General features: G+C 36.6%; 1 protein-coding gene across 1 annotated transcript in view; it reads left to right on the plus strand.

Annotated features, from left to right (window-relative positions):
* CCDC158 (coiled-coil domain containing 158) overlaps window positions 1-12,456 on the plus strand; it is a 102,784-nt gene that overhangs the window by 86,877 nt on the left and 3,451 nt on the right. Inside the window, exons 22-23 of the mRNA XM_028848487.2 lie at window positions 2,578-2,736; window positions 5,186-5,293. Coding sequence (XP_028704320.1) covers window positions 2,578-2,736; window positions 5,186-5,293 — 267 coding nt within the window. The remainder of the gene's footprint in view (window positions 1-2,577; window positions 2,737-5,185; window positions 5,294-12,456) is intronic.

The following is a 12,456-nucleotide window of genomic DNA, read 5'->3' on the forward strand; positions in this document are numbered from 1 at the left end:
ATCACTGCATTAAAAGATCACAACCAGCCGGTGTGATGGCTCATGCCTGTTATTCCAGCACTTTGGGAGGCCAAAGTGAGTGGATTGCTTGAGGCTAGGAGTTCGAGACCAGTCTGGGCAACATGGCAAAACCCTGTCTCTAAAAGTAAATTAAAATAAAATAAAAATCACAATTTTCCCACACTTCCAGTGCTCCTTTTTCCTTTTATCAGTTACTCTTAGCATCTTCTCACATACTGTGTCACCCCTGTAAGACGAGAGCTGTGCAAGGGCAGATGTCTTTAGCCATTTGGTTCCTGGATATATCCCAGGTGCCTGGAGACTTCCTGGCACATAGCAGGTGCTGAATAAATATTGAATAGACGAAAGGAAAAGGAGAAGAATCGAGATGGACAGTTCTCCATAAAATTTCCAAAGAATTATAGATAAGATGATCTCATTTTTAAAAAAGCTCCAGAAAGAAGAGATTGAAAGTCAACACAATTTGTTGACAAGCATAACTTGTGGCATAACTCAGGCTAGAAATGGAAGAGAAAGATTAAAAACATCACAGGGAAAAGCTTTAGAAAATGAAAAATAAAATAGATGTGACTGAAATGATAACCATGGAGAAAATTACACAAAAGGAATTTTTAAAAATGAGTACCAAAAATAATTACACAGAATATGTTATATTTGGAAGGCAGAGGCAAACCAACAGATACGTAATTGGTCTTCTTATGGAAGAGAACAAAATAAATGAGAAAGAATGAAACTGTGATGATTATTCAACAAAAATGTAGTTATAAATCTGGACAGTATTGTAAATAGAGAAATTTGAGGTAAGCTGAAAAGAGATGGGAGAAGGATAAATTTTCATTTTTTTTCTTAGTGTCAGTATACAGTCATGTGCTGCATAATGTTTTGGTCAATGACCATGACATAAACAACAGAGGTCCCATAAGATTATAATAGAGCTGAAAAATTCCTGTTACCTAGTGATGTTGTAGCTATGATAATGTCATACCACAGTGTGTTACCTTTTCTATGTTTAGACATATTTAGATAAATAAATACTTACCATTATGTTACAGTTGCCTACAGTATTCAGTACAGTAACATGCTCTACAGGTTTGTAGCCTAGAAGCAATAAGCTATACCATATAGCCTGTATACCATCTAGATTTGTGAAAGTGTACTCTATGATGGTCAATGACAAAATTAACAGCACAATTCTCAGAACATATCCCCATTGTTAATTATGACTGTATATTTATAATCAAAATGTAATATTCTTAAATAAAATAATTGCAAATTCTTAATTTTTAAATAATCTTTGGCTTGGGGAGAAATCTTTCAGGAACTAACATTTTGAAGAAAAGAACATTTATGTAAAGTTAACTCCTTCAGGTTTACTTCATTTATATGTTTTTTACTGTTGTTTCAATGATTACTCAGGACAGTAAAACATTTATCCTTGCCTTATTAGATTGATATAAATGAATACTTTTACCTTTTCTCATACATTGTCAGTACTTTAGAATATATTAACTCCATTCACTATCCTTCCAACTTTCATACAATTATCATATATTTTAATTAAAAATATGAATTATAAAAATATAAATACCACACTTAATTATTTTTATTGTTTTCTACAGTTAATATTCATTTAGATATACCCACATATTTACACTTAACTTTCTGGTATCATTTTACTTATGCCTTTAAGGCTTCTTTTAATGTAAACCTGCTGGAGAGAAATTCTGTCCATTTTTGTTTTTCTGAAATGTGTTTATTTCATCCTGATTTTTGAAGAATATTTTTGCTGAGTATAGAATTCTAAATTGGCATTTTTTTCTTCACTTTGAAGATATCACTTTCCATTGTTTTCTTTCTTTCATTGTTTCTACTAAGAAGTCAGCTGTAAGTTTGTTTATTTAAACACAGTCTGTTCCTTTTTTTCCCTTTTGCTTTAAGATTGTTTTTGGTTTTGATTGGTTTGTTTTAGCAGTTTTTATTCATTTCTGCAGATATTATTTTTTTATGCCTATAAGAAGAATTCACTTGGAGTTTGAAGTAATGCTGCTTGAATCTATGGGAGTCTATGCCTGATAAGCCCATTGTCTGGACCCTACAGATCTATGTCATTATTTATATTTTTTTCCTCTTGGTTTTCTGCCATATCATCTTGTCTCCTTATATGCCTGGTTATTTTTATTGTATGACATGTTTTATATGAAAAGTTGTACAGATGATGTACATAGTGATGCTATGAATGAGATTACCTTCCTCTAGAGAGCATTCGTGCTTGCATTTGGTAGACAACTAAGGCATCCAGGTCAATTTAATCACATTAGAAAGAGGATTTGAAGCTAGACCTCAGGATCCCAAGAGCAGGTCTAGTTCCTATTCACCCTTATTCCTAAGGCATAACCCTTTTCAGTTCCAACCCCAAATCTTGGGTATTTAGAAGAATGTCCCCCTGTCCCTCCACCATTGGGAACATTTTCTCATGAAAGCTTGACTTTTTGAGAAGTGCAGTGTACTATTTTTAATTAATTCTGTCCTTTTACTTTTGTTCTTGCAAACTTTTAGCAAGTCCATCTGTGAAAAACTCAGCTTCTCGTTCATTCAATTCTTCTCCTAAGAAGTCTCCAGTGCACTCACTCCTAACTAGTTCAGTTGAAGGTTCAATAGGTTCCGCATCACAATATAGGTCCGCCAAGCCTATTCATTCATCTGATTCTGTTAAAGGTAAGAAAGATCTGATATCATTGATGTGATTAATTGATTTCCTACACTACTGAACTCTAAGTTCTTTTGACTCAGAATTAAGATTTTGCATGCTGCTCTTATGTGTAAGCTCTAACTGATTCTGTGTAACTTAAACAGGTCTTATCTAAATAGAACAGCTATTGTGTACCATGTGAGCCTTAGTAAATGTAATTGATATTATATGTAAACATTATCTCTCTTTTTCTCTAAATGAATAATGAACATTTTTGCCTCTATTTTATTAAAAGATTTTGGATCCTCTTTTAAATGCCGTGAGTTACTTTTCTTTCTTATTTACATTCTTTAAAATCATAACTCTTCTTCAGTCTCTGCTTTAGTCACTATAAGTGCATACCATACAAACTTTTCAAAATTTTCTCATTTTTAATATTTTAAGTTAGTTTGTTATTTGATAAGACAAATGAGAAAAAAGTGTTTGATTTAGAATAAATGCCTGGTAAGTAAGTGAGAGTTAAATATTATGTGTTGAATGAACTTGAAATATTTCTCATCATGTATGACAGTGACCAAACAACCCCAGTGTTCTATGACATCATTCCCTTTTGTAAGAGAGAAACTAGACTAAGTTGTATTATCATCAAGTTATTTCTTAGTCTTTTGAAATTCTATACCTTACACATTTCTAGATCCTAAAAAATACCTAATCACACATTAGTACATTTTTTACATCTTTTTTTCTGTACTTGTGTCCTCTTTCATCTCTTATGTGTCTAAGCTATTCATTTACTATGTTTTTTAATTTTAAGTATAAAATTACTTTCCTGTTCTGTGGTAAGCAAGTCTGTGCCAACCTACCCACAAAGACTGAGGAAGCTGAGAGGCTGAAGAAAGAGGCTGACAAATCCAATTTCTCAGAAAGAAACATTTAATAGGGACTTAAGAATGGAGCCGTGTCTGTGCCTCCGCAACAGTCACACAAGGTGGTGGATCCTTGTACCACTATCCCCCCAGACACAGCACCTGTACACCATAGGTAAAGGGTATACATGCCTCAGAAAGGATGAACAGTACAATTGCTTAAGGGTAGAATTTATGGCAGGTACTTGCTACCTACCATACAAGGAAACTGGAAATCTTGGATGCCTTCCTGGAACTGGGATTAATCAAAAGTCAACTTGGCAGATTAGCATCCAAGATGGAGTTGCTTTGGCCTCCATGTTACCTTTTAAAGCTGTGGTTATTGCAGGAATAGAGCAATACTGCTTGACACTTTATTATTAATTTTTGTTACATAATGGCATGGCATTTTCTTCTCACCCCCAATCCCCCGCTTATTGTCATACTCATCAAACATATATTTTGTATTATTTATGTTAAAAACCTCTGGCCGGGTGCTGTGGCTCATGTCTGTAATCCCAACACTTGGGGAGGCTGAGGCGGGCAGCTCACCTGAGGTCAGGCGTTCGAGACCAGCCTGACCAACATGGAGAAACCCCATCTCTATTAAAAATACAAAATTAGCCGGGTGTGGTGGCACATGCCTGTAATTCCAGCTACTCAGGAGGCTGAGGCAGGAGAATCGCTTGAATTGGGAGGCAGAGGTTGCGATGAGCTGAGATCCCATGATTGCACTCCAGCCTGGGCAACAAGAGCGAAACTCTGTCTCAAAAAAAAAAAAAAAAAAAAAAAAACTCTCCAAGAAAATGTTTCCCATTCTCTTAAACTGAAGTAATTCCTAGATAATTGCCTTAAATGGAAAGGGTATTTTTTGATAGGAAAATTAGCCATTAAAAATATTATCAGAATTATGCAGCTAGGCAGGAATTAAGGTCAAAATTTAAGTCTTCAGATTGCCAATTAAGTACTTTTAGAGGTTGACAAAACAGCACACTGGTAAGAGAATAGCTTACATGCTCCTAGGCCCTCTTTAGTTGCCACTGCCACATTTGTTCTAGGTTCAGTGTGATCATGTTGGCATCCATGCCACCCTCTGCCATCATATAATACCATTCCCATTAGGTGACAGAACTGATGTGGGCACTGGCCTCACATACCTTGAAAATGGTGCAGTTTCTGTATTAGATCATAGTCCTTCAAACTCCAAGTTAGTGGAACTACTCAGGCTTGGTACAAAAAGCTGTCATTTATAATGCAGAATGTATCATGAAACTTGAAGTGTTCTTTTTACCCATCTTATTTAATATTATGTAGTTAAATAATGATACATCAGATTAGTTTGAACAAAATCAAATAGGCTAGCATTGCAATATTTAGATAAAACTCATTTTTCTCTGTTTTAAAAATCATGTTTTAGAGTTTTCTTTAAGTGTTATAGCTCTTTTAGAATTTGTCATGAAAAAAAGGTCTCTTTATTTTAAAGTAAAGTTGTTTGGCCTTTAATTGAAAGATTTCTAAAAGGAAATGTTGAATAGACTTTTAATATCACATCTAAGCAATTTTGTAATAGATTCACAGTCTCCGCCAATAGAAACAACAGGAAAAACATGCAGGAAGCTTCAGAACAGACTAGAAAGCTTGCAAACTCTGGTAGAAGATTTACAGATGAAGAACCAAGGTACAGTGTGTGTTTTTGAAGAGATCCGCCTTGCTCATGAGAATGTTCACCTTCCTTTCAGATTAAGCCTCCTGTCTATAAACCTACTGAAAGGGTATTGAATTAGCAACTATAAACTGAAGTCTAAATATAAGGGTCTTAACCATTAATAGCCCCTGGATTAATTGTGTGACCATGGGTAGGTCACTCTTGCCCTGCTGTACTCTCTTATCTAATGGGGATGACAATCCTGCTGGCCATCCCTCAGGAGTGGTTTTGAGGTTCTGAGTGGTTTTTCACATGGGACTTTCCCACACACTGTCTTTCTTGTTGCTATTAGGTCTGTAGACAAGCATTTATACGATAATAGCCTAGGCAAGAGTATAGTCAATAGCAAGGAAGCAAAATAATGGTATTTATTCTTACACAGGATTTAAATTAGCATAGCACTATAAGAGACTGTGCCACCCAATGAATCACAAAATAAAAAGAATCCACTTCTAAAAATGCTAAAACTATTTGAATAAGAAACTGTTCTAATCTGCAGAAGACCGGCAGCTTTTTGGGCATAAGTTCTAAGTACCATCAATATGGGGGAGCCTTCATGGTTCATACTTTTCTAACCCACATTCATGAATCCAGGGGCCTTTGTCAGAGAGAAATGAATTTTGAAGTACATTTGTTATTCTGTCTTTTCTATCCCTAGAAAACAATAAATTGCTGGGTAAAGAAAAATACATTTCTGAGAACAAATTTTCATAAAATAAACTTAACTTTATTAGTAATAATAGTTGCTATTAACACTTAATTGAGCACTTCCCAACTATGTGCCAGGCCTTGTACTAAGAGCTTCACTTACGTTTTCTTCATGTGATCTTTACAACAACGTTGGGAAATGGGTACTGTTATTACAGCATTTGAAAATGAGAAAACTGAAGATAAAAGAATAGTCAATAAATTCCAAGTCACAGTGAAGAGTAGAGCGAGGACTTGGCCTCTGCAATTTCTGACTCCAGAATCCACGTGTTTTTAATATAGTAAGGCTTTAGCGAATTGTTGTTGAAGAAAATTCCAAGTCCCTGTGATAACCCAAGACTCCTATGTATATAAACATTAGGAAAAACATTTGGTTTTAAGTTTATTGTGAATTTGTGGGGTTTTAGCGTTATTTTTTAAAATTTCAATAGTTCGTGGGGAGCATGTGGTGTTTAGTTGCAGGGAAAAGTTCTTCAGTGGTGATTTCTGAGATTTTGGTGCACCCATCACCCAAGCGGTATACAATGTATCTTTTTTCCTTCACCTGCCTCCCATCCTTCCCCCCAAGTCCTCAAAGTCCATCATATTATTCTTATGCCTTCGCATCCTCATAGCTTAGCTCCCACGTATGAGTGAGAACATACAATGTTTGTTTTTCTTTTCCTGAGTTACCTTACTTAGAATAATGGTCTCCAACTCCATGCAGGTTGCTACAAATGCCATTATTTTATTCCTTTTATGGCTGAGTAGTATTACATGGTTGTTTTTTTGTGTGTGTGTGTGTGTATGTGTGTATATATGTATACACCATGTAAATATATATGGTGTATGTATATATATATGGAGGAAGGATGAGATGGGTGAGGTGTGTGTGTGTATATATATATAATGTAATACTATATATACACACACACACACACACCATGTAATACTCTCTCTATATAGATAGATACATAATAATTTTCGTTCTTTTTTTTTTTTTTTTTTTTGAGACAGAGCCTTGCTCTGTCGCCCAGGCTGGAGTGCAGTGGCGTGATCTTGGCTCACTGCAAGCTCCACCTCCCGGGTTCACACCATTCTCCTGCCTCAGCCTCCCAAGTAGTTGGGACTACAGGCACCCGCCACCATGCCCAGCTAATTTTTTGTATTTTTAGTAGAGATGGGGTTTCACCGTGTTAGCCAGGATGGTCTCCATCTCCTGACCTCGTGACCCACCCACCTTGTCCTCCCAAAGTGCTGGGATTACACACATGAGCCATCGCGCCCGGCCTAATTTTCTTTATCCACTAGTTGGTTGATGAGCATTTAGGCTGGTTCCATATTTTTGCGATTGTGAATTTTGCTGCTATAAACGTGTGTGTGCAAGTGTCTTTTACACATAATGACTTCTTTTCCTCCAGTTGTGGGATTGCAGCATCAAATGGTAGTTCTACTTTTAGTTCTTTAAGAAATCTCTGTACTGCTTTCCATAGTTGTTGTACTAGTTTACATTCCCACCAGCAGTGTAAAAGTGTTCCCTTTTTACCACATCCACACCAACATCTGTTGGTCATATTTTTAACTTATGTCATATTTTTAAATTATGGCCATTCTTACAGGAGTAAGGTAGTATCACATTGTTGTTTTGATTTGCATTTCCCTGATCATTGCTGTTGTTCAGCATTTCTTCATATGTTTGTTGGCCATTTGTATATCTTCCTTTGAGAATTGTCTATTCATATACTTAGCCCACTTTTTAATAGGATTATTTGTTTTTTTCTTACTGATTCGATTGAGTTCCTTGTAGATTCTGGATATTAGTCCTTTGTCAGATGCACAGTTTGCAGATATTTTCTCCCACTCTGTGGGTTGTCTGTTTACTCTGCTGCTTATTTCTTTTACTATGCAGAAGCTTTTAAATTTAATTAGGTCCCATCTATTTATCTTTGTATTTGTTACATTTGCTTTTGGGTTCTTGGTCATGAACTCTTGTCTAACCCAATGTCTAGAAGAATTTTTCTGATGTTATCTTCTAGAATTTTTGTGGTTTCAGGTCTTAGATTTAAGTCTTTGACCCATCTTGAGTTGAAGTTTCATTCTTCTACATGCCACTTGCCAATTATTCCAGCACCACTTGTTGAATACGGTGTCCTTTCTCCACTTCATGTTTTTGTTTGCTTTGTCAAAGATCAGTTGGCTGTAAATATTTGGCTTTCTTCCTGGGTTCTCTATTCTGTTCCATTGGTCTATGTGCCTATTTTTATACCAGTACTATGCTGTTTTGGTGATGATAGCCTTGTAGTATAGTTTGAAGTCAAGTAATGTGATGCCTCCAGATTTCTTGTTTTTGCATAGTCTTGCTTTGGCTATGTGGGATCTTTTTTTTGTTCCAAATGAATTTTAGGAATGTTTTTTCCAGTTCTATGAAGAATGATGATGGCGTTTTGATGGGAATTGCATTGAATTTGTAGATTGCTTTTGTCAGTATGATCATTTCCGCAATACTGATTCTACCTATCCATGAGCATGAAATGTGTTTCCATTTGTGTGTGTTATCTATGATTTCCTTCAGCAGCATTTGTAGTTTTTCCTGTAGAGATTGTTCATCTCCTTGGTTAGGTATATTCCCAAGTATTTTATTTTTCTTGCAGCTGTTGTAAAATGGGCTGGGTTCTTGATTTGATTCTAAGCTTGGTCATTGTTGGTGTATAGCAATGCTACTGATTTGTGTACATTGATTTTGTATCCTGAAACTTTACGGAATTCATTTATCAGATCTAGGAGCTTTGTGGATGAGTCTTTAAGGTTTTCTAGGCATAGGATCATATCATCAGCAAACAGCAATAGTTTGACTTCCTCTTCAATAAAGGATGCCCTTTATTTCTTTCTCTTGTCTGACTGCTCTGACTAGGACTTCCAGTACAATGTTGAATAGCAGTGATGAAAGTGGGCATCCTTGTTTTGTACAAGTTCTCACGGAGAATGCTTTCAACTTTTCCCCTTTCAGTATAATGTTGGCTTTGAGTTTGTCATAGATGGTTTTGGTTACCTTGAGGTATGTCCCATCTGTGCCGATTTTGCCAAGGGTTTTCCTTATAAAGCAATGCTGGATTTTGTCAAATGCTTTCTCTGCATTTTTTGAGATGATCATTTGATTATTGTTTTCAATTCTGTTTGTGTGATGTATCACATTTATTGAGTTGAGTATGTTAAACCATCCCTTTATCCCTGGTATGAAACCCACTTAATCATGGTGGTTTATCTTTTTGATATGGTGTTGTATTCAGTTAGCTAATATTTTGTTGTGGATTTTTGCATCTATGTTCGTCATGGAGATATATATATATATATATATATATGTGTATATATACACACACACACACATATATATATATATTTCAAGACAGAGTCTTGCTCTGTCACCCAGGCTGGAGTGCAGTGGCATGATCTTGGCTCACTGCATCCTCCACCTGCCAGGTTCAAGTGATTCTCCTGTCTCAGCCTCTCGAGTAGCTCGGATTACAGGCACATGCCACCATGCCCGGCTAATTTATTTATTTATTTATTTATTTATTGAGATGGAGTCTTGCTCTGTCGCCCAGGCTAGAGTGCAGTGGTGCAATCTCAGTTCACTGCCAGCTCTGCCTCCCGGGTTCACGCCATTCTCCTGCCTCAGCCTCCCAAGTAGCTGGCACTACAGGCCCCCGCCACCACGCCCAGCTCCTTTTTTGTATTTTTTAGTAGAGACAGGGTTTCACCGTGTTAGCCAAGATGGTCTTGATCTCCTGACCTCATGATCTGCCCACCCTGGCCTCCCAAAGTGCTGGGATTACAGGTGTAAGCCCCCATGCCTGGCCACGTCTGGCTCATTTTTGTATTCTTAGTAGAGATGGGGTTTCATCATGTTGGCCAGGCTGGTCTCGAACTCTTGACCTCGTGATATGCCCACCTTGGCCTCCCAAAGTGCTGGGATTACAGGTGTGAGCCACTGTGCCTGGCATCATCATGGATATTGGTCTGTAGTTTTCTTTTTTTGTTATGTCCTTTCCTGGTTTTAATATTAGGGTGATACTGACTTCATAGAATGATTTAGGGAAGATTCCGTATTTCTCTATGTTTGAAACAGTTTCAGTAAGATTAGTACCAGTTATTTTTGAATGCCTGATAGAATTCAGCTGCGAATCCATCTGGTCTTGGACTTCTTTTTGCTGGCATTCTTTAAAGTACTGTTTCAGTCTCACTACTTGTTATTAGTCTCTTCAGAGTTTCTGTTTTATTCCTGGCTTAATCAGGAAGGTTATATGTCTCCAGGAATTTATCCATCTCCTGTCGATTCTCTAGTTTGTGCATATAAAGGTGTTCATAGTAGCCCTAAGTGATATTTTGTATTTCTGTGGTATAAGTTGTAACATCTCTCATTTCATTTCTAACTGAGCTTGTTTGGATCTTCTATCTTCTTTTCTTAGTTAATATCACTAATGATCTGGCCGGGCGCGGTGGCTCAAGCCTGTAATCCCAGCACTTTGGGAGGCCAAGACGGGCGGATCACGAGGTCGGGAGATCAAGACTATCCTGGCTAACACGGTGAAACCCCGTCTCTACTAAAAAAAATACAAAAAAAGTAGCCGGGCGAGGTGGCTGGCGCCTGTAGTCCCAGCTACTCGGGAGGCTGAGGCAGGAGAATGGCCTGAACCCGGGAGGCAGAGCTTGCAGTGAGCTGAGATCCGGCCACTGCACTCCAGCCTGGGCGACAGAGCAAGACTCCGTCTCAAAAAAAAAAAAAAAAAAAAAATCACTAATGGTCTAATAATTTTATCCTTTTAAAGAACAGGCTTTTTGTTTCATTTGTCTTTTGTGTTGTTTTTTATTTGTTTATTTCAATTTCATTTAATTCTGATCTGATCTTTGTTTTTTCTTTTCTTCTGCTGGGTTTGGGTTTAGTTTGTTCTCGTTTCTCTAGTTCCTTGGGTGTGACCTTAGAGTGTCTATTTGTGCTCTTTCAGACTTTTTTATGTAGGCATTTAAGGTTTTGAACTTCCCTTTTAGCACCACTTTTGCTGTATCCCAGAGAGTTCAATAAATTGTGTCACTAGTTTCATTCAGTTCAAATAATTTTTAAATTTTCATCTTGATTTCATTATTGATCCAAAGATGATTCCAGAGTAGATTATTCAATTTCCATGTATTTATATAGTTTGAGGGTTCCTTTTGGAGTTAATTTTCAGTTTTATTCCACTGTGGTCTGAGAGAGTACTTGATATCATTTTGATTTTCTTAAATTTATTTAGACTTGTTTTGTGGCCTATCATATGATTTAGCTTGGAGAATGTTCCATGGGCTAATGAAAAGAATGTATATTCTGCAGTTGTTGGGTAGAATGTTCTGTAAATATCTGTTAGGTCTGTTTGTTCTAGGGTATAGTTTAAGTTCATTGCATTAAGTGCATTGTTTTTCTTTTTTTTCTTTTTTTTTTTTTTTGCTGTTGCTGACTTTCTGTCTTGATGACCTGTCTGGTGCTATCAGTGGAATATTGAAGTCCTCCACTATTATTGTGTTAGCATCTATCTCATTTCTTAGGTCTGGTAGTAATCATTTTATAAATTTGGGAATTCCGGTGTTAAGTACATAAATATTTAGGATTGTGATATTTTCCTGTTGGACTGATCCTTTATCATTATATAATATCCCTCTTTGTCTTTCTGAACTGTTGTTGCTTTAAAGTATGTTTTGTCTGATACAAGACTAGCTACCCCTGTTCGTTTGTGGTATCCATTTGCATGGAATATCTTTTTCCATCCCTTTACCTTAAGTTTATGTGAGTCTTTGTGCATTAGGTGAGTCTCTTGAAGACAGGAGATACTTGGTTGGTGGATTTTTATCCTTTCTGCCATTCTGTATCTTTTAAGTGGCACATTTAGGCCATTTACATTCAATGTTAGTATTGAGATACGAGGTACTGTTTTGTTCATCCTACTAGTTGGTGCCTGAATACCTTGGGGTTTTTTTGTGTGTTATTGTTTTATAGGCCCTGTGAGATTTATGCTTTAAGATGGTTCTATTTTGATGTGTTTTGAGGTTTTATTTCAAGATTTAGAATTCCTTTTAGCATTTTTTAGTGATGGCTTGGTACTGGTGAATTCTCTCAGCTTTTTTTTTTTTTTTTTTTTTTTTGTCTGCAAAATACTTAATCTGTCCTTCATTCATGAAGCTTAGTTTTGCTGGGTACAAAATTCTTGGCTGGCAATTACTTTGTTTGAGGAGGCTAAAAATATGATCCCAATTCCTTCTGGCTTGTAGGGTTTCTGCTGACAAATCTGCTGTTAATCTGATAGGTTTTCCTTTATAGGTTACCTGATACTTTTGCCTTGCAGCTCTTAAGATTCTTTCCATCATCTTGACATTAGATAACCTGATGACCATGTGCCTAGGTGAATATCTTTTTGCAGTGA

Source organism: Macaca mulatta, chromosome 5 (genome assembly GCF_049350105.2).
Source record: "Macaca mulatta isolate MMU2019108-1 chromosome 5, T2T-MMU8v2.0, whole genome shotgun sequence".
NCBI lineage: Eukaryota > Metazoa > Chordata > Mammalia > Primates > Cercopithecidae > Macaca > Macaca mulatta.